General features: G+C 31.4%; 2 protein-coding genes and 1 long non-coding RNA gene across 7 annotated transcripts in view; 1 reads left to right on the top strand and 2 right to left on the bottom strand.

The window, feature by feature from the left end:
* Positions 1 to 85: 85 nt before the first annotated feature.
* On the bottom strand, positions 86 to 3,000 carry LOC126264708 (uncharacterized). Of its 4 annotated transcripts, none has more exons than XR_007547371.1 (13): positions 2,890 to 2,992; positions 2,589 to 2,637; positions 2,360 to 2,418; positions 2,140 to 2,189; positions 1,915 to 1,973; positions 1,680 to 1,735; positions 1,456 to 1,502; positions 1,221 to 1,277; positions 997 to 1,045; positions 768 to 823; positions 552 to 594; positions 332 to 379; positions 86 to 162 (listed from the first exon to the last, which is right to left on the bottom strand). It is a non-coding gene; the product is annotated as an uncharacterized LOC126264708 (long non-coding RNA). The 4 variants fall into 4 exon arrangements; XR_007547372.1 differs by having other exon boundaries at positions 1,915 to 1,963; XR_007547373.1 differs by having other exon boundaries at positions 2,589 to 2,634; positions 2,890 to 2,941.
* A 324-nt stretch (positions 3,001 to 3,324) lies between these two features.
* On the top strand, positions 3,325 to 5,358 carry LOC109600889 (threonylcarbamoyladenosine tRNA methylthiotransferase). Its single transcript, XM_020017067.2, has 5 exons — positions 3,325 to 3,464; positions 3,515 to 3,641; positions 3,698 to 4,343; positions 4,398 to 4,671; positions 4,722 to 5,358. The coding sequence occupies exons 1-5, from the start codon at positions 3,448 to 3,450 to the stop codon at positions 5,293 to 5,295; spliced, it is 1,638 nt and encodes a 545-aa protein (XP_019872626.2). The 5' UTR covers positions 3,325 to 3,447; the 3' UTR covers positions 5,296 to 5,358.
* Positions 5,359 to 6,231: 873 nt separating this feature from the next.
* LOC109600888 (sushi, von Willebrand factor type A, EGF and pentraxin domain-containing protein 1) overlaps positions 6,232 to 21,862 on the bottom strand; it is a 41,582-nt gene continuing 25,951 nt past the window's right edge. Inside the window, exons 3-8 of one of the 2 annotated variants that reach the window (XM_020017066.2) lie at positions 10,450 to 10,662; positions 8,195 to 9,010; positions 7,965 to 8,144; positions 7,729 to 7,908; positions 7,225 to 7,666; positions 6,232 to 6,640 (exon numbers count right to left, since the gene is read on the bottom strand). In XM_020017066.2, coding sequence (XP_019872625.2) covers positions 6,241 to 6,640; positions 7,225 to 7,666; positions 7,729 to 7,908; positions 7,965 to 8,144; positions 8,195 to 9,010; positions 10,450 to 10,662 — 2,231 coding nt within the window. In that variant the 3' untranslated portion in view covers positions 6,232 to 6,240. Of the gene's footprint in view, positions 6,641 to 6,865; positions 7,073 to 7,224; positions 7,667 to 7,728; positions 7,909 to 7,964; positions 8,145 to 8,194; positions 9,011 to 10,449; positions 10,663 to 21,862 lie in introns of those variants that run through there. The other variant, XM_049963724.1, reaches the window with a different exon arrangement.

The following is a 21,862-nucleotide window of genomic DNA, read 5'->3' as shown; positions in this document are numbered from 1 at the left end:
GCTTCTGTATGTGTTTGCTTTATTTAGAATCGTATTAATATTAATAAAATATAAAGGATATTGTTGGCAAGTTATAAAAAAACAATTATTTTTAAATTATTTATTTTTGCTCATAATTTCCATATAATTTGTTTAAGGTACTGGTGTTGTTGGTGACGGTATCTATAAAAAGTAAATACTATTTTAGACGATTTTAAAACAATTATAAGGTTTCTATTAAATTTGATTTATCAGTAAATTTTTGTAATCAATAAGATTCATAGCGTATATTAAAGCATCATACTAACAAACAATACTAGATTATAAATAATTACAATTGGAAATTACTTACAATGATAAAAGAAACAAACTCCTGAACTTTGATAATGCTATTCCACACCTGTAAAAATATAACATTTTAATAAAATTATACAGAAAAAAATTTATATAATTTATCCATAATAAAAAAGAAATCAGGTTACTGTTATCATCAAATAAGATCTTATGACAGGGATAACTAAATTCATCATTCAAATAATTTATTTATTATTTAATTAATTATAACATCTTACCTGTATTTATTGATCTTCAATATTTCAATCATATCAAGAGGACCTGAAACCAAAACAAATACCTATAAAAATGTATAAATAAAATATAACATATTAATATGGTTTTCTGAGATTCAGTGAGGGCAAGTACATATCATGAGGTATCATAATAGCGTATAATATTTGATCATCATATACAAATATAATTTAGAAAATTAATAACTTAAAAAAACAAACCTGTTTTATTTGTTAAAAATTTGTGCAGAATTCCAGAACCCTTAATGAAGATATATCTGCAAATAAAAATATTATATAAGTATCAGTCCAACAAACATATATTAATTGTGTATGTTTATAAAATATCAGTGAGGGCAAGTGAATTTCATAATTGGTATTCATAATAGCGTATAAATGAGTCATCATTAAAAAATATGTTTAATTTAAAAAGTAAGAAATAGAAATTTACCTTGACAAATCCTAAAATGTAGATTTATTGCTTTCACTAATGGCAATTCCTGAAAAAATAAACATAAAGTTAATAAAGGATAACGAGTAACAAATATTAAACAATTTAATTTAAAAATTTCAATCAGTAGTTATTTTCTCATCAATTATTTTTTTATGACAGGGATAACTAAGAACATCATGTAAAGGAACAAAAGTTTTAAAAACAATTTAAATTCTACTTACTTCAAATTATCATGACACTTTTGCTAATTCTTCAAATATAGGAACACAGTTGCAAGCCTGAAAGAAAAACTGTATATTAGATTGGAATTCAACTTCACAAAAGCATCTGAAAATATTATTTAAATCATAATATAAAAATGCAGCCAAAGTGTATAATCAAAGCAATCAGACGGTAATTATTTTAATCATTTTGTTGTTGTACATATAGAATATAAATAACAAAATATGTAATTACCTCATATATATATATTACTGATTGGCTTAATATGATGTTAAATGAGCCTGAAATGAAACAGACAAAATATATAAACAATCTGCTAAATTTAAGTGAAAAATAATTATATTTCAAACAATCAGTTACAAAAATGCAGCCATAATTACTAATCACAGTAATCAGACGGTAATTATTATCATCATTATGAAATATAAAATTATAAATGTTATAGAAAATACACTTACCAAGGCAAACTGCTTTATTTAACCCACAATTGGTGAATACAGACACTCTGGCAGTTCTGAAATCAATTTAATTAATTAATAATTTTGAACACCAGAGTATAGTAAATGAAGTTGTGTATAAGAATTAATCAGAACATAAATAATCACTGTTAATTCAGATTGACTAGGGCGTTATGATTGTGTTCATCATAATAACCAAAAAAAAGGAGAAAAATATTGTGAAGGCTTAGCTTACCTGTATCATTTAGGAAAGTCATCCAAGATTTGAATCAATTCTTAATCTTCTGTGAACAACTAAAAATTTATTAAATAGTGCTACAAATTTTTAAATAACAATTAAATGGATGTAGAAGTGTCAGAACATAAATAATCATGGTCAAATCAGATTGACTAGGGCGTTATGATTGTGTTCATCATATAAAATAACGAGTTTTATTAATTTATTATTAAACCTACTTACTATGTATTTTATCTTCTCATATATATTCTGTCCTAGGTATGATTGTATTTCTGTAATAAAGATATTTGTTTTAATAACAGAAGTTTATACACATTAGATCTTTAATTGGAAAGTTAGCTCAGTAAAATTTATCAACAGAACAATTCAGTCATATGCTTGTCAAAATAAATCATCATAATAATTGAAATCAGAAATATATTGATAAAAAGTATATACTTACAATTACATATGCATGTGGTGCCATTCTCAGACCGAAGCTGCAGGAAGTCTGACAAAAACCTAAAACAATAACTTCATTAAACAAATTTATAAAAACAAAAATAATTTTTGGTGGCTAGGTCGCCATCAGAAAAAAGTTATCAACAACAAGAATTCAGTCATATGCTTGTCTTAAAAAAATCATCATCAAATTAGAAGATTTGAAAAGTGAGGTTGGAATACAAACTTACCGGTCGTAACATTTTGCCTATGATCACGTTCCATGGTGAATTAGAACTGCTAGAAGAAAAATTTTTAAATTAATATACGCTTCCTCACAGAAATATATAATTGAAATTTCATGTGGAATCAGAATTTTCCGATAATATAAAATCATCGTAATCATACGAACGAGACAATTTGTCTCATCACATTAAAATTAGTTGAAAATAAAGGTTGAAACTAAACGTTGATAACATACTATATATAATTTATAAAAAATATTATGATAAACATTGATGATCGTTGGAATTAATAAAGATTATATATTACCTCTTCAACGACGTGCTTCCGTCGAGAGTTGAACAAAAAAGGAAGGAAAAAGTGGCTCACGTCATGACGAAAACATGCACACCACAAAACATCAAACTGCGCATGTCATGATAATAACGCGCGCATTCAAAAATTTCAAAAATATTTAGGATATATTCAATTCCATATTAAAAGTAATAATTAATTAGTAGATGGTATTATAATAATATGTTTCACTGATCTTTGTCACGTTACGAAGACAGTGAAAATCGGTGATTAAGAAATACGTGTACTGATTTTGGATTATGAGAAATTTTTACTTCCGCGGCGGCAATTTTAAATATCCAAAATATATCTTAACATATTAATATTATATCAATAATTTTTTTGTAAATATTTGATCAATTATTTGGAATACATACCTTGCAAAAAGGAATAAAAAATAAAATTAGTATGAACAACAACTGATTCTAGCGCCTCCTTATTGATTACCCACATGTCAAAATTTAACTTAACCTGTTGGGCTGAATAATTTCACTGAATTATCAAATATAATATAAAATATATACAAAACCTGTCATGGACGACAGTAACAAGTAAGAAGTACTTCTAATTTTGCGTGTTCATATAATTGACCTCATTTTAGTGAACAATCTGTTGCACCCTGCAACGAAATAATTGACGATATTGAAGACCTTATTTCATCCCAAGACATCACGCCTAAAGAGCGCTACGCTAGCCGTAAAAACGTGAAAGTAAAAGCCAAAAAGCGAGTAAGTTTCTTGAATAATTCAACTTCAAAATAACAATTATTTTAATTCATTTTCAGGATGTTAACAATGACCAAGCACCAGTTTCAGTTGGAGAAAACATACCAGGCACCCAAAGAATCTATGTCAAAACGTGGGGATGCGCCCACAACAGTTCAGATTCTGAATACATGGCAGGACAACTGGCTGCATATGGCTATCAACTGACTGATGACAAAACAAAAGCAGACCTGTGGCTTTTGAACAGCTGTACTGTTAAGAATCCATCTGAAGACCATTTCAGAAATGAAATTGAAGCAGCCAAAAAACAGGCCAAGCATGTTGTATTGGCTGGTTGTGTGCCACAGGGTGCACCCAAGTCCAATTTTGTCCAAGGACTCAGTATAATTGGAGTCCAGCAAATTGACAGGGTTGTTGAAGTTGTAGAGGAAACGTTGAAAGGTAATACTGTAAAGTTACTTGGCACAAAAAAAGAAAACGGAAAGAAAATTGGTGGGGCATCATTATTGTTACCCAAAGTTAGGAGAAATCCTTTGATTGAAATAATTGCCATTAACACAGGATGTTTGAATCAGTGCACATATTGTAAGACAAAGCATGCAAGAGGAGATTTGGGCAGTTATCCTCCAGAGGAAATTGTAGCTAGGGCCAAACAAGCATTCCAGGAAGGTGTTGTTGAAATTTGGCTTACTTCAGAGGACACTGGTAAGAAAACTTACGAGTTTAATTATTTCATTGATTATAACTGAATTTGTTAAGGCACTTATGGCAGAGACATTGGAACTTCTCTACCTGAACTGCTTTGGCAATTGGTTGATATTATACCGAAGGGGTGCAGATTAAGGTTGGGCATGACTAATCCACCTTACATTCTGGAGCACTTGGAAGAAATCGCCAAAATTATGTCTCATCCAAGAGTTTATGGATTTCTCCATGTACCAGTACAATCTGGTAGTGACCAAGTATTAGGAGACATGAAGAGGGAATATTGTAGGAAGGATTTTGAACATGTTGTGGACTTTCTTCAGAAACAGTAAGTTGCTAAATATTAATTGAAAATGATTTAATATATGTTACTTATAGTGTCCCTGGAATGACAATTGCGACAGATATCATTTGTGGATTCCCAACTGAAACTGAGGCTGATTTTGAAGAAACAATGTCACTATGTGCAAAATACAAATTCCCAAGCTTGTTTATCAATCAGTATTTTCCAAGGCCTGGTACTCCTGCAGCTAGGCTCCCCAGAATACCCGCCAATGAAGTTAAACAGAGAACCAAAAAACTTACAGATCTGTTTTATACATATAAGCCCTACACTCACAAACTTGGTGAAATTCAAGAAGTATTGGTGACAGAAGTGTCACATGACAAGAAACATTATGTGGGACACAACGAATTTTATGAACAGGTCTTGGTACCTATGAATGATAAATACATGGGCAAGCTGGTAAAAGTTAAGATTACAGAAACTAGCAAGTTTTCTATGATTGGACAACCCTTGGATGAAATTAGTATGCCAGGTCTAGCTAGACCATTGGAAAAAGGGGAAATATCTGGAGTTGTTGAAGAAAAGTGCGACTACATATTAATTGCAGCTCTGGTGCTTTTATTCATATCAATTATGTTAAAATTTTTATTAAAATTTATTTATTAAATTTTATCAACATCAACAACATATATTTGAATATATTTAAGATCAAAATGAATGTATACTTGACTGTTGTTTTATAGGATAGTAAAACATCTGGTATTGTAACATAAATATATATTTATCTGAAATATATTACATAATAATATATGTAGGTATCTAAAATTAATATTATACAAGTAGACTTAATCTATGTTAAAACTAAATTTTTGGATGAATAATACAGAATTATACACAATAGAAGAGGAATGTATATTTAGGACGTTCATTGTAATTGAAAACTGTCGTAATAGTTCTTCGTTGTTTCGTTATTACAAATTTATTTATCACAGTCACATTTGCTCGTAATTCCCAAATATGCTTTCCTTTCGTTAAAATATTGTGGCGAACCATACAAAATTAAATATAATTTTAAACTATTCCTGTTAAGAAAACAAAAATTTGGTGATTGTCCACAAAATTAATAGAACAGATGCCTAAATCATGGCACTATTGTTTACCTTCCCTAATAACTCGCTTAATCTAACATTTAAAATCAAAAGTATGGGAAAATGTAACTTACTATAAAAATTCATCGTCAGTCGATTGCTGCTGATTCCACCATCTTTTTAGTAAATGTTTGAATTGCATCAACCTTATTTTAAACTCGTTGTAGTTGTATTGAAAAAATAGGGTCGAGGAATTCAAGATTTCTATGAAGAGTTAAAGTATATGTACAAAGTTTATCTGGCAAATTAATAAAGCACACCTCTCTACTTTTACTCAAGAAAGTGCTTAATTAATTTGCCGTAATTTAAAGGCTTATTTAACATCTTTTCAAAAAAAAGTGTTAAGACTGTTGGGACATTGAAATTATGCCAAATAAGTAATCAATGTGAATCAATAAATAAATAATGAAATTGATAAAATTGTCTAATTATCGAGTTGTACTGTAATAATCATACAAGGTTGTCAGTATCTCTTATGGTCGCGGTGCGGGGGTGGTCTTGAATCGCGCCACTCCCTCCCGTCCTTCTGAGGCCTTCCGTCGTGATGATGATGGTGGTGGTGATGTCGTTTCTTCTCAGCCGCCTTAGCTCCATTAAAAGTCTCGCTGACGAGTTGAGATCCGTCGCGATGTCTTTCGCCACGGTACGGTTCGTCAAGGGTCTCCTTTCGTCGAAGAGGCGAGTGATTAGATGCGCTTGCTTTCAACCCCGTTTTACTTCCAGCCGATTCGTGCAAATTCTCCCAGGCCTGTCTGTAATATCGGTTTAAACCGTTACGTGACTCTGAACTGGAGGAATCGAACGATGCGACTGTGTTGCAATCGGGTGATGCGCGATGACGATAATGTTTGGCACTTCGATTTCTGAAACCAGACCACACTTTTCAATAAGAAATGCTAAGATTATAACAGTAAAAGTTGTGCAATGCATATAATAACGTTCAAATACCTCGAAACAAACCTAAAACCAGGTGCAAATAGTACAGTGCTCAAATTCAAAACCAAAAAACATCAATCAAACACAATTAAGAACCGTTAAATGTGTGGTGTGTCATGCAGTGCAGCAGTGCGGGCCCCGTTTCGTACCTTTAGGTCGTACCCCGGGGGGACGGAGTGCGTGGACTCTAGATCGGGTTGGAGAAGTATCCGGCTCGATGGTGGGACCGGTAGCTGCGGCTGAACTCTCTGCGGCCGATCTGCTGGTCGGGAAACGGCAGCGCCAGCAGCGTGTACCATCTGGAGGGCATGGCGCCAGAAGGCGGCAGCCGGTGCGACGATCTTGTCGATGCGCCCGCACTGCGACCGCAACACACACATTTATGGGTTTTATTTACAGTGGACCATATATACCATGATTAAATTTCTACTATATAATTTAAAATGAAAGTAATAATAAAAGGCACGGAAAGCAGTAGCTAACTAGTCACCATTGAAATATTTACACTCACCTTCGCACTAAAATGACGATGGTAGTGATGATAGCAGCAAGGAAGACGAACGCGCCAAAACCACCGAGCGCAATGATGGCTCCCACGTTCAGTTTGGCACCAAACGTTTCACGTCTTTCACCATCAACGCTCAAGGGAACATTCACGTTGGGAACCTCTCCATGTTGGATGTTGGAGCTTCCAGCAATTTCATTGTCCTGTGGGTGACCAGCTGCGATGATTATAGACGGCGAGTTGGTGGTCTCCGTGGTTGTTGTGGTTGTAGTGAGGGTGGTTCTTATTGTTGGTCTTCGAGATTTTGTCACTTTCACAATTTCCGTCGCTCTGATGGTTGTTGGCGATGGACGAGGTGCACGTGTTCTTAATTTTGTGGTTGGTAGTCTGGTAGTTCTTGGTACTTCTGGTGCGGCTGTCGTAGTTGTAGTTGTTGTTGTAACTTCTTCTGTAAAATTACCGTTTGGGATTTGTTAAAATGTAATAGATTTGAATAAATATTCCATTTACCTTGACAAGTTGGAGGGAGTGCGTCGTATTGACCGTTAGCCAAACAAGTTAAAACTTTGGGACCCACAAGCTTGTAGCCAGTTTTACACTCGTACTCTACTGTTGATCCAAACAAAGTTTCATTATTGGGGTTCTCAATGACTCCATTAGGAATTTCTGTAGGTGGTTCGCACAATATTGCTACAACAAATCATAAAAATTACAAAAAAGAATTCTCATAATTGGGTTTTACTTACGTTCACATCGTGGTGGTGGTCCATTCCACCTCTCATCAATATCACAAGCTAGTTGTGCCCTTCCAATCATCTCATAACCTTCGTCGCATGTGTATATGACTCTGCTAAGGTATCCAACGCTGTCATTTACTAGTTGATACTCACCATTAGCTATATCTGCCGGGTAACCACATTGTATGCCTATAAAGAATATAAGTGAGATTCGATTGGACGAAATCTGGCAACCTTACGTTTGCACACCGGCGGAAACTCGTTGTAGAATCCAGTCTCAAGACACGTTCTGCTGGACGGACCCACCAGAAGATGCCCTTCGTCACAGGTGTATTCAATGGTGGTGCCTACGTTAAAGTCCTGTGCCACCATTGTTGAGTTTGGAGGTTGTTCCGGTCGGCCACAGGCCTTTGGTTGGTGTTGACAAATGTAGTTGAGATGCATGTTACAATCGGTGTCGGACCACAACCATCCTTTAGTTCCGTCGTATCTGGCGCATTCGCCATTTCCAACAGGCAAATTCCAGAAACTGACGGTGACTTCGTCGCCGTTCAGCCAGTTCCATCCACCAAGCTTGGGATCTCTGACGGCCGCCATCCAATATTGGCCGCTGGCATCGCTGCGGTGTCTCCTCCACAGTTCCCAGCTGATGAAACCTTGTAAAGCTGGATTACTCTCGTCGACCAAGGTGCCACCACGGCTTCTACAGAAGGCCAGGGCATCCTTGAACATCATAGGTTGCCGGTTGTAGAAGATGTAGCATTTTCCGTTGTAAGTGGCCGTGCTGCCCGGCGGTTGATCCCTGAACTGGGGACATCTTTCAATCGGTAAAGCTTGATCCGTGTAAACGAACGCCTCGCAAATGGATAACTGACTGGCCGTCGGCGCCTCCAGATGCACACTGACGAACGCTCCAGGCATCGGAGGATTGCACGGCAGGAACAAGGGCTGTCCTTCCTCCAAGAATCCAGTGAATCTGTTACAAATGGGATTCGTGCCCAAGTCTGGCCGATTGTTGCCCACACGAACAACTATGGTGGCAGGTTTGTTAGCACCTACGGGGAAGAAAAAGGATTGCGTAAAACACATATCGTGGCAGATGACACGCAATCTGATTACTAAACAAGAACCTTCGTGCCGCCGTTTTAATTACATTCATAACAGCGTAATTGCAACTGATAAATGAATATGATAACTTTCGCCTGAAATCTTCCACGAGAATAAACAAATAGAAGAATATATAATAAACATGCAAACGGGAAGTGGACTAACGTTACAGTGTTTACACTAATTAACGGAAGGGAACTTGCAGAATTCATATGACAATGACATTAATTTGATATTAATATTTTCCGGTGGGTTGCGAAGTGCAAGAGAATTACATATGCGTCTAACAGTTAATAAAATGTAACCACTTGATAATGTGATTAAGGGATAATGGCAGTTTTTTGTTTGTTATAAGCCTATTAGGTCTAACAAATAATCTTATAGCAATTCAGGTTAGATACAAAATTCCGTTAGAGTGTGAAAAAACTTGGTTAGATTGGAGGTGTTGTTTTGATTCAATTACTCAATAAAATGGGTTAAAACCAAATGGGTTTTTATATGTGACAACATTAAGATCTATTTATAGTAACACCGTTATCAATTAATCCGAATAAAGATATTATGTGGTTGCAAATTGGTACAAATATTTTGTAATGGCTGTTATTATCTAATTACAAAAAATTAATAGTTGATAGAAGAATTTGTTAAAGTGTAACAAGTATTTTAAAGTCGTTCCAATAACACAGAATCGTAATAGCTAATTAACTCGGTGAGAATTGAAAAACTAATTAATGAAATGAACGCCAATTTGAATTGATGAACAATTTATTAGATCAATGACTTTTTCTCACATTTCAAATTAAATATGTCTCGATCTAATTATCAGACGAAATAAGAAAGTGAAAATTGATCGTCGCTGAACCGTTTAAAACTGTGGGAACTGCTCTAAAAAACAATGTGATCTTTAATTGGATCTATTCAGCAATAGCGGATTTATGTCGTGAAATTAATGACCGAAATTACTTCTATTTAAATTCAGATGCAAAAAAATTTTGAAATTATCGTATGAAAATGAAAGTTTTAATAAAGGAAGCAATAAAAATGCTTTATTAACTTATTCAATACAGTTTCTCGCTCACATAATGCATGTATCAATTAGAAATTATTTGTAGAGTTAAATTAGTTGTTGTTGCAATAATTATTTTGCTTTATAACAGTTTTTCAATATAGGACTTTCGTTATAAAATACATGCAAGAAACAAACACAGTTGTTTGTTCGTTGCATTATAACGAGAGTTATGTATAAAATTGCATAAAACAAATTTAAATTACTTTCTTTAGTTAAGACTTTCTTCATCACGCCAACTAATTAATCGAGCGTTGTTATGAAGAAGAATCTACTAATAATAATATGCGCAACTTGTTCCTGATTATACCACAATCTTACCACAACACGGTTTGCCGAAGTCCAGCCTGACAAGTTGCACCATGTACGGTTCCAGCAGATTGACGTACCACCACGGTGTTTTTTCAGCCTTCGTCAACGTGCAGGTTTCGCTGCTGAAAAAGGCGCTGGTACTGCCGTCGATGGCTTTTTGCGGTATTCCTCCAGCCTCCGTGCTGACTTGCATCGGCGCCTTTCCCGCTGCCACGTTCAGAACTGCAACAAAATGGAAAACGTTTAGTGCAAAATCCCGAACAAAACGCGTATTCTAACATAAAAGCATTTAGAAATCTCGTTAATAGTCCGGAGAGAGTCGAGCAGCGCAGACAAAGAATTACGCGGTATCATTCCACCGGTGAATAATGAGCATGTTATTTATCTTCATTTTATTCTTCCAATTTCTTCATGAATAACATTAAAAATGTAATTATTTCACTGGTATTGTGCACTTGCACAAAAGTACCAGAGAAAGTAAACCAAGAGACCGCAACTGAACAAAGTGATTATGGTTTAGATCACATTAAAAGGGCGAGTACTGGCTAGATTAACAATGGTACTTGAATTCGTAATTGAGGTAATGAAGGTGGATATGTAAAAGTCCGGAAACTAGATAGGCATTTATTAATCTCCTTGATGTTTTTAGGAGACTTACTAACTTATTATATCTGATGTTAGTTGAATATGAAAATGTGAAAGTAAATAAAAACTAATTATAATTGTCAACTATTTTATTTTTAATTCCTAAATTGATTATATTATAGTATTTTACTTTTACAATTTACAAAGGAAGATTTGCTTAACTAATGAATTCATTTAATTTGATAATTTACTTTCCAAATGGACAATTGAGAACTAGAATCTAGAAATTGAATATTATTTATTAAAACCATTTCTTTTAAAAATTGTCAGGCTGATCCAAATCTACCTTAAATGATTATAATAAATTATCTTTGTTTGAATCATTTCATTCAAAATCATCAGTGTGGTTCAGTCTTAAGATAAATGTAACTTTTATAATTTATTTTCTTTATTGGTATTCTTCTAAAAATTATAGAGATGATCCAATCCTGACATAAATTATTATAATAAATGTAACTTTTTATAGTTTATTGTATATTTTAATACAGTATTGAATTTAGAATAATATCTATATAGTTAAGATTTTCAAACATAGATTTCTTCTCTTTCTTTTGAATCAATCACCATTGAATGAGTAGTATTCCAAAATAAGAATAAAATGGCAAATTCTTTGTACCATCTGAAACTGTCTCTTCTAAATTTATTATTTCTTTTCTGGAATCATTTTTTCCAAAAATCATAAAGATGATCCAATCCTGACATAAATTATAGTAAAAAAGACTTCCAAACACAGATTTCTTTTGCGATTGCTTTGTATTAATCTACAGACATTGAATTGTCTTCCAAAATATAAAGAAATCTATGTCAAACTGTTTGCAACAACTGAAACTGCCTCTTCTAAATTTACTTTTTCGTTACTAGAATCATTTCTTCCAAAAATCATAAAAATGGACCATTCTTACATAAATTATTATAATAAATGTAACTTATATTTTATTGTACGTTTTAGCATAGTATCTACTTCATCTTGATATTTAGAATAAAATTTGTATATTTAAGATTTGCAAACCCATATCTTTTGTATGCATTTGTTTTGTATCAATCTCCATTTAATGAATCCCAATATATAAAAAAATAATAATGTGAAACTATTTGTATTAAATGGAAGTGCCTTTACCACATACTCTTAGTATAGTACCTAATTCATCTTGACATTGGAGAAATAAATATTTAAAGTGAATATTTCCAAGCCTTGATCTCTTTTCTTCTTGTATCAACCTCCATTGACAGAATGGCCTTACCAAATATAAATAATAGAATGTTCAATAGCTCATATAAATTGAAACCTCTCCATCTAAGTTAAATTTCCTTTTTCAACAAGAACATAACATTGACAGACCAAAGTGGAGATTGATATTTACATCCGATGATGCACCAACACAGGATGCGTCCGTGACAATTCAAATACGCAAACATAAAATTTACCAAAAAAAAAGTGTGCCCTTTAAGTCGTTTGTAATACTTTCCCGCGACGAATTCGAGAAACGAGTGGGCGCTTAGAAGTGGTTACAAGGTCAGCGTGAAATTCTGAAATTCTCGGTCGAGGTCACTACGGTATTTGACCCTATCAGGCCAGCGATGCTGCGTCGTTGTTTCATCATTATGCACCGGTCGTTTTATTAATTTCGCCAGAATGTGAATACAGTTACAGAAACACTTGTAGCCGCGGCCAGTTTATCGCTTATTTACATACACTGATACGACGATCGGATAATCTGATTGATAATTATCATCGTTTGGATACGATTGGACGTTGGAATTTCCATCATTTGTGGAGACGTATTAGAAGTGTTTCGTTTTATAGCTTATTTTTTTAGTTTAAAAAGAGGAGAAAATAAGGACAATTGTATCGCCGCATTGTGTCTCGTTTCACACAAGACAATTAAAATCGCCTTAATACGTGTACCCGTAATTAATTAATAAATTATTGAATAAAACGATTCGAAAGAAACATTGACCCATTTTGTTTGTGAGAACTGTTCTACTCTACTAAATAATGTGCTTTTTATTGTTTTCGTCAGATTATCCACTAATTTTCTTGACTAGCAAATTAACACATATAATTTACAAAAAAAATTTACACTTTTTGAAGTTACACATTATAACAACCACCTATTATAGAAAGTTAGAAAACATACTTCACTTGTAATTCAATAATAAGGGCTTTAATTGCAAATCTATAAATAATTAATGGTAGTAGTTGCAATTTTCACTTGTATAATTTCAAAGATGTGGGTCTTCATGTCACGAAGGTGACTAAGAAATGTCTTCAGGTCAAATAGTCCTGTTTTTTTTACTTGTTACTGATTTCTATTTACTTTGTCAGGTTGGATCAACAATGTATTGATTTAGTTTATTTATTTATGGATACGAATATGTGTAGAAGAAAATATTATTAGTAAAAGTGACACAAAAAAACTTAACCTAACCTAGCCTAACCTCACTTAACTTAACTTAACCTAACCTAACACGAAGTTTATTTTTTGTTTTCTGTTCAACTAAATTGAAATTGCAAAGTTTTATATTAATAATCTGCAGTTATATCTTCTTCAATATTTAACGTGTTAAGTTAGATTACATTTTTTCAGCGTCACTTCTGTCACCAATAATATTTTTTCTATACATATTAGTTTTTTAAACGACTTTGAAAGAAAACTAAAAAATAAACATTATAAAAAAGGTGTAAAATATAGAAGATAGATCAAAGAAAAATCTTCCTTTTGATACTAATAGTTTATTTTTTGTTTTCTATTCAACTAAATTGATATTATAGTTTTATATTAATAGCCTGCAGTTCAATCTTCTTCTATGTTCAACGTGATGCAACTACATTATTTTAAAATATAAGTCAAGAAATTTACTATTAAAAATATGAATATATCAGTTTTAATTTGCAAATTGCAAAAATCTATTTCTGAAGTGAATGGTGATAGGTTAGGTTAAGTTAAGTTAAGTGAGGTTAGGTTAGGTTAAGTTTTTTAGTGTTTTAGTGTTTAGTTCTAACGTGTTAAGTTACGTTTGATTTTTTCAGTGTCACTTCTGTCACCAATAATATTTTTTTCATGCATATGTATAGAAAAAATATTACTGGTGACAGAAGTTAAACGTTAAACACTGAAGAAGATATAACCGCAGATTATTAATATAAAACTTTGCAATTTCCATTTAGTTGAACAGAAAACAAAAAATAAACTTCGAAAGAAAGAGTTTTCTTTGATATACATATCTTTTATATTTTACACTTTTTTACTTCAATCTTTAAAAATATGAACCAGAATTAGGGATTACCTTCCAAAATTTTATTCACCAAATTTAAGCTAAATATTATGAAGACATTCACGTTCTCGAAGTTTTGTGAAATTCTGGGATTATTTAATAATTCAGTTGAATAATTCAATTTTCTACCATTTCCCAGATATTTAAATAAGTGAAATAACACTGACAACTGAGTTTGTTGGAAGTATTTATGGTTAATACAATTTTTATATAAACTTTAGTACACTTCAAGGTAGTGAACATGTTAAAAATGAATAAAATCTGATGCTGTAAAAACAAATGCTAACTTTAGTTTATTTTACGCTATTTTAGTTTAATAATTTGTCAAATTGCAAATACTTTAAGTGATGGCAAAGGCAATTTAAAAATTTTAACTGTAAACTCATAAAAAAGATCACAATTACAACAAAACAATAAAACACCCACATATAAATTTTATACGAATTTAACCCAAATATGCTTTTAGTGGCCTTCATTACAGTCGTTTCGCATTTAAAATGCAATTTAATGCCAGTCGCGTCACTGCTAAAATCAATGCAATTTTTTATCCGTTCCATATTTCGGAATTGCTTCACGCTCTTATTGTTCCTTAAACTACAATCAAGCTAATTGATTTAATCTTGCAACAGTTAAAAGTTTGTTGTTGAACAGTTTGCCATTTTATTAACACGGATAATTTATTGAAAATTCGACGTGTCAATTTGCCGTTAATTGATATCAATGTTTTAAATCGTTAACTTTTTAGATCTAGCAATCACTTTCACCCATTAATTACGAAAGTTAACATAATCCAACAGGATCACGATCGTCGATCAGAAAAGTCGTGTGTGTGCGACAGATAGGCTCCATTAAACACATCACACTCTATTGTATCAATCGACTGCACTTTCTTTTTTTGCAGCTATTTCACAATATTTACATGAAAAACCCGACGTGACTGAGGTAAATTCAATTTATTGGATTCTGCTGTTCATTGATGTCTCATGCTGACCCACTTACGGAGAATGCATCACAGTTAAATGTTACTTTATTGTCTGACCAAATCATACGTATGGTTCACTTGGTTGGGAACAGTTAATTAAGTTTTGAAGATGGAACAACTGGCTGTTGAACCGCTAAAATTCACTTCACTCTTTTATGCATACAGTCCATAAGTTCACACAGCTTCACAGATGAAAGTAGATTGGAGCCTGGTCCACTAATTTATTCAGGGGTTCCAATATGGTATGGGAAGGAATTACATGTCAAGACACGATGATATGTGAGATATACGTAAGGGACATTGTTTATGGTATACTATCAAATTTTTAAGATGCTATCAACAAGAAGTCTCCGCATCGATCAGAAATTGTGCTAGAGAAGCTCGAAACGCTGGGTACTGAAACATCCCCCGAGATAACCAGACCTAAATCCTATCGGGCATGGGATGTACTAAAACATCGGCTTTCTAACCATCAATCCTGATTTAATAATAATAATAATCTTCCAGAGCTTCAAGATAAAATTTCACCGACCAACAAGAATTGAATAACCTCATAGAAAGCATGCCGAAGAGGCTCATACAATTTTATGTACTTATGTATAAATTTGTTTAAAAATAAAAATTTCTCGATTTATTATTATTAAGACGTGTATATTTAGTAAATATTTTTTTATTTTTCTACTTATTATTATGCTTCATTCAATATCCTTTAAACTTGAGTTTATAAAGTGATGGCCACAGAAATAGCACAAAATTTAAAATTAAACAATTCGTAAGATATTTCATACAAAGATTTAATTCAAATTTTGTCCAGTCATTATAAAAAATATACAACAAGATTAAAGGTAAAAAATATATTCATCATCCTCCTAATAAAAGTGTTGATCCCAGATACACTACAAAACACGGTAGAAGAAAAGTTTTGGTTTGGAGTTTCTTTCCTTGGCATTGTAGAGGACCAATACAAAAAATTATTCGTAAAATAGACATTATGATAGCTGTAATGGAACCATTTGCCTTCTATTATTTGCATGATATGATACGAAGCATGCACCCAAAGTTGTTCAAAGTAAGATAAAAGTTAAAAATATTGAGATTCCGATTGGCCAGCGTAATTTCCAGATCTAAATGCAGTTGAAAAATTGTGGAAGCACATGTAAAATCGATTAAAACACCAAACAGAATCAAATTTAATTGTAGTTATTAATTGAAGTCGTGAAATTTAATTTCAAACGCCTGTTGTCAATATTTCGTTGATTCTTTGTCATACCACTTCAAGGAGATTATAACGAACAAAGAGTTTCCAACAAAATATTAACAACTTAATGTTATGTATATGTTATTTAACAAATATATATTTTTCAAAAGTGTGTTCGTTCTATGACCAGCCACATTTTGTATAATTATTCTAAGTAAAATAAAATATTTTGATTGCATTTAATTAGAGGTGTTCGTTTCCTAATTACCGTTAAAATATAATGAATAAAATGCATCTTAGGGACTGTTAATGTTTCACAATGAATAAAATGTATTTATATGTTGTGTTATTCAATTAATTAAATAACCTCTCCCAACACTTAATAACTGGTTATCAATTTTTTATATTATTGAATGAAAGAACAACAATGAAATCCAATCATGAATAAACGTGATAAAATCTCGAATCGAAACTCATTGAAAATATCCTGGAAATGGCATCCAATTGAACGAAACAATTAAAAAAAAACAATAATAATAGTGATTGAGGCAGTGCGATGGATAATTAATTAAAAATAGCAGTAGTAAAAACGTTCGTGTTACTTAATATATTATAAATTACTTTCTACATAATGATAATAATGCAGATTCCACTTGAGAATGCATGTGCAAAAGGTGAATATTATTAACGATCCTTTGGTGGTGGAAAAGTTTGAGAAATATTAGAAATTTATTATAATTATTGTAATAGGCGTTTTCTCTTAGACAATTTTTCATTGCATCTCGATTATCTTTTATGCGTTTTATGTAACATTTAAAAGTATTGTCCTTAAATAATTTATTGTTGATCGATGCCCGCAATTAGTTTTTTATTGTGACCAATTAACGACGCCATAATCTAGTTTTACAGCCGTGCTATAAAGCTGTTAACTGTTATAATTGAATTGTAAGTTACGAATAATAAAAATCGTTAAAATCCTCATTATCAATTATGTAAAACCCGAAGTAACTGGAACAGAATATGAATATCGTAATAATTGTGAAAAACATCCTGGATTTTGTACGAGTCGTAAAACTTTATTGTTTCGATGCTATCTTAATTTTCACGAAACCAGATGAAAGGATTATGAAACTGACGGCGGAATTATCTGCAGGTGAATCTGTCAAACATTTTTCTGCGATGATGTAAACCAACAAATAATCACAGATATAATTGAAAGATAATTAAAATTATGAAATAATATCTCTGTTCTGTAATTTTTGTCTGGTGCAATTTTATCGGAGTGGAAGAACAAAGCTAACCGATGATTGGCACATTCTTGTACCACACAAAAGCAACAAAAAAATTATCCGTTGCTTCCTCTTGTTTTGGCACATGCTGAAACTGTGTACAATTGTGATACTGTCAGGTAAGCTGAGCCTTGCGGTAGAAGATATACAAAACAAAACATTAATGAAGTGTAAATTACACTACAGTTTAGGAAGGATGAAAGAAAAACCACAAAAGGGGAGGAAAGAGGAGGAGACCGGTATTTAAGTCGCCAAAATAAATTTGTATGCAAGATATTTATTTATTTGAACCTTTTTGTGTATTTTCTATGATATTTACTTTTTTTAACATAGATGCTGTAAGTAATGAAGATGCAATATTTTTTTGCAAGTGACAATGAATGTATTGAAGCTGAGCTACATCAAGATCATTTTGAAACCTGCTCCATCTATGATATTAAGCAGTATCTCATGAAAAATCCTCGTAGAACATGTTTTTTACCCATCCCTTTAGAAAGAGCTTAATTTGATCACAAAATTGAATAAACGGATTCCTCACAAATGAAGTGAAAATTTCAACACAGGTGTTTGACAATTATCAATATTCTTCTTGCTCAGAAAATAAATGAGTATTTTGTTTAACCTAAAAAGATTTTGATGTCAATATGGCTGCTGTATACTGCTTGAAAATTATCAAAATTTCTTAATGAACTTAGTTAATGGAATTTTCTTTGACGACAATTTGCATTAGAAACTCAAAGGAAGCTTCAGAATAATAAATTGGAAATACTATGTTTTTAATTATTTTTTACCTTGGATATTCTCCCATTTAATATATAATAAACAGTTTAATTATGAAGAGGTGATCATAACTGAAGTTATCTCTTTTCGTGACATGAATTTTTTGTAGAACGTTGACAAAAAATTGTTCATTATAATGGCGATTATTCTGTTGAATAAAAGTTATTTTAATAATTTATGATGGGATGTTTAAAATTAAAAGAAAATTACTTAAAATACTAGATGTGGAAAATACAGTTATATACCTACTTATCAAACTAAAAATAAACCGTTTATTCACATATTTATTGTCCAAAAAAATAAAATAATTTAGCAAACAACTTGAAAATTATTACTCGTGTAACGAATTTCAGAGGCGTTTAAGTGTATAAAATGTAATTAACGAAAAAAATACTGCCTGTGGAGTTGCTCTTATCTAAATTAAGAATCTGGCAGTAACTGCGATACAGTTACAAATAAACGTATAACTGTTAGGCGTACGAAGCCATTTAAATTATCGAGTGTTTGATATTTATCTCGAGTGTCAAGTGTATCCAGTTTCACATGAAAAATACATATTCAACACGGGTATATCACAAACAACATTCAGAGAAAATATTTTCTTAGATACATTTCTACATGTAGCTACTGCGAATGTAATGTAGGTCTGTCTGCATGCAAATGAGATTTATTTCGTTTTTACGGCACGCACAACTGTGCTAAACCCATTTGGACCCATCTCCATGACAACATAAGTGCTCCTCTAAGGATTTTTTTTATCCCAATCATAATTTTATTGTCGTTATATTAGAGAACGACACATCTGTGATTTTATTTTTCATCAAGTGACGTATTAAATCTATTTTAAATTATCGGCAAACCGTATCCAAATTTTAACCACAAATATTGTATGACAGAATAAATTGAATTGTCCCGGTCCGCTTTCGAACAATTATCACTTTGTTTTGTCGTTCCGTAGAATGTTCGCTTACTGTAAAGTCCAGGTGTAATGTTCAATTGTCGTACATCCATATGCGGTTGCGATCGTTTTGTTAGATTTATCATTGAGGCCCCGAGTTAAATTCGTGACGACGAGCAGCAGTTTTACATACGTGTGTAGCTGGTCGATAATCGATATAAACAAGAAACGACGACGCACTCATCCGTCTTTCTCGCATTCCCAGAAGTTGTTATAACAGAACACCTTTTAAGGTGAAATTGTTGCGTTTTCTAGTGGAATTTCCGTTGGGTGAAGAAAAAATCTGGTGCATCGGGTATCAGGAAAATCACTTAACGCCTGCGAAACTCCGTAACGGAGAAAGTGTATCGGTCCTGTTTAATCTGAAATCAATGTTTGATGTAACGTTTCAAGATCACCGGTGGGATTTACGATTGTTTTTGCCATATCGATACCAAGTGGTATGACGGTGCCGCATTCCTGCAACATGGTCGATGACCGTTTGCCAACGTTCACCCGCCATTCAACAGTTCAACGGCTACGTGCCTTATCTTAGTACAACTATCAATATTTATGGGTGTATTTTGTCAAGGACGTGTGCGAATACTACTACGCCATTCATGAGGTACACGAAGCAACGGAACTTTGTTCAAAATTTGCCGATTTGCCGGAAAGTGAAACTAAAAAAAGACTATTTTTCATGTTAAAGATGGGGAAATATGAGTTGAGTAAATTTGTGAGTATTACAACCGATGGTGAAAAATCATTTTTGTAAAATGAATTTTGTAAAGAATATTGATTAAATAATTTATTAATTGGTAAATATTTTGAAGGATCTGTGCCCAAGAATCATTGCTATTATTATTTAACGTTGTCATAAAGTGTAAATGTGCAGATTTATTCACAAATTTATTTTATATTTTAAATATGATTTAGCTTTAGTTTTATTTTCGATAATATGTCTTAATTTACAGATTTGTGTTAACTAATTCCTTAATAAAGATGAATATTTTTGAAATGTTACTGTTTTTCAGTAAAATAATTCAATTCGAACATGCATAATTAGATTTTTTAATTTTTGGAATTTTAGATTTATAATTTTTAAATTGTAAAATATTTTAATTATTAATAAAAAATAAATATTTTAAATTTCAAGTAAAATAATAATTGCTCTAATTTTCACAATTTCAAATAAAATAAAAATTTAAATTGAAAGACATTATTAATATATAAATATATTTAATTACTAATAAGTAAAATAAATATTAATGCCCTTAATTCAATTCGAATAATTTTTTGAATTTTAGAATATTAGATCTGTATTTATAAATTGTGAACTCTAATTTAAGTATTAATACAATTCAAGTAAAATAACAATTTAAATTAAAATACTCTAATTCCAGTATTAATGCAGTTTGAAATAAAATAAAGAATTAAATTGAAAAGCAGTATTAATATATAAATTTATTTAAATACTTTATAAGTAAAATAAATATTAATGCTCTTAATTTAATTCGAATATTCATAATTAGAATTTTTTGATTTTTGAATATTACATCTGTATTTATAAATTGTAAACACTAATTTAAATATAAATAAAATAAAGATTTAAATTACAGTATTAATAATAAATAATTATCATTTTTTATTTTGCTAAATAAGAAACAGCAACTCAAAATATATTTTTGAGTAAAATTTTATTATAAGTTAATTAATAATTTTCAAATAAATCGTATTTTCTTTTAAATTACAATAGGAATTAAGATGAATATTGAATAAAATCTGTTTAAATTTATTACATCTTAAATTTCTAATAAAAAATAGCAACTTAAAATATAATTTTAAAAATAATTTTGTATAAAATTTTTCAAATAAGTTCATTCACAATTTTCAAATGGATTTGTGTATTTTCTTCTAAATTAGAATTAAAATGAATAATGAATAAAATTTCTTAGCAACTCAAAATATATTTTTGAGTAAAATTTTATAAGTCCATTTATAATTTTCAAATGAATTGATGTATTTTCTTCAATATTACAATTAGAATTAAAATGAATAATGAATAAAATCTGTACAAAATTATCATTTTTTATTTTTCGAAATAAGGAATAGCAACTCAAAATTTTAGATTTATAAAGTAAAATAATGATTTAAACTAAATTGCTCTAATTTTTAACACAATTTCAAATAAAATAAAGATTTAAATTGAAAGACATATAAATATATTTAATTACTAATAAATAAAATAAATATTAATCCTCTTAATTCAATTCGAATACTCATAATTAGAATTTTTTGAATTTTGGAATATTAGA

The sequence above is a fragment of the Aethina tumida genome, chromosome 2, assembly GCF_024364675.1.
Source record: "Aethina tumida isolate Nest 87 chromosome 2, icAetTumi1.1, whole genome shotgun sequence".
In the NCBI taxonomy this organism is placed as follows: Eukaryota; Metazoa; Arthropoda; class Insecta; order Coleoptera; family Nitidulidae; genus Aethina; species Aethina tumida.
This window is presented reverse-complemented; position numbering and strand designations above follow the sequence as displayed.

Bases quoted from the DNA above. Each gene is read 5' to 3' on its own strand.
- LOC109600889 (XM_020017067.2), top strand. The intron at 3,642-3,697 runs GTAAGTTTCTTG...ATTCATTTTCAG, and splicing joins AAGTAAAAGCCAAAAAGCGA to GATGTTAACAATGACCAAGC. The intron at 4,344-4,397 runs GTAAGAAAACTT...GAATTTGTTAAG, and splicing joins GCTTACTTCAGAGGACACTG to GCACTTATGGCAGAGACATT.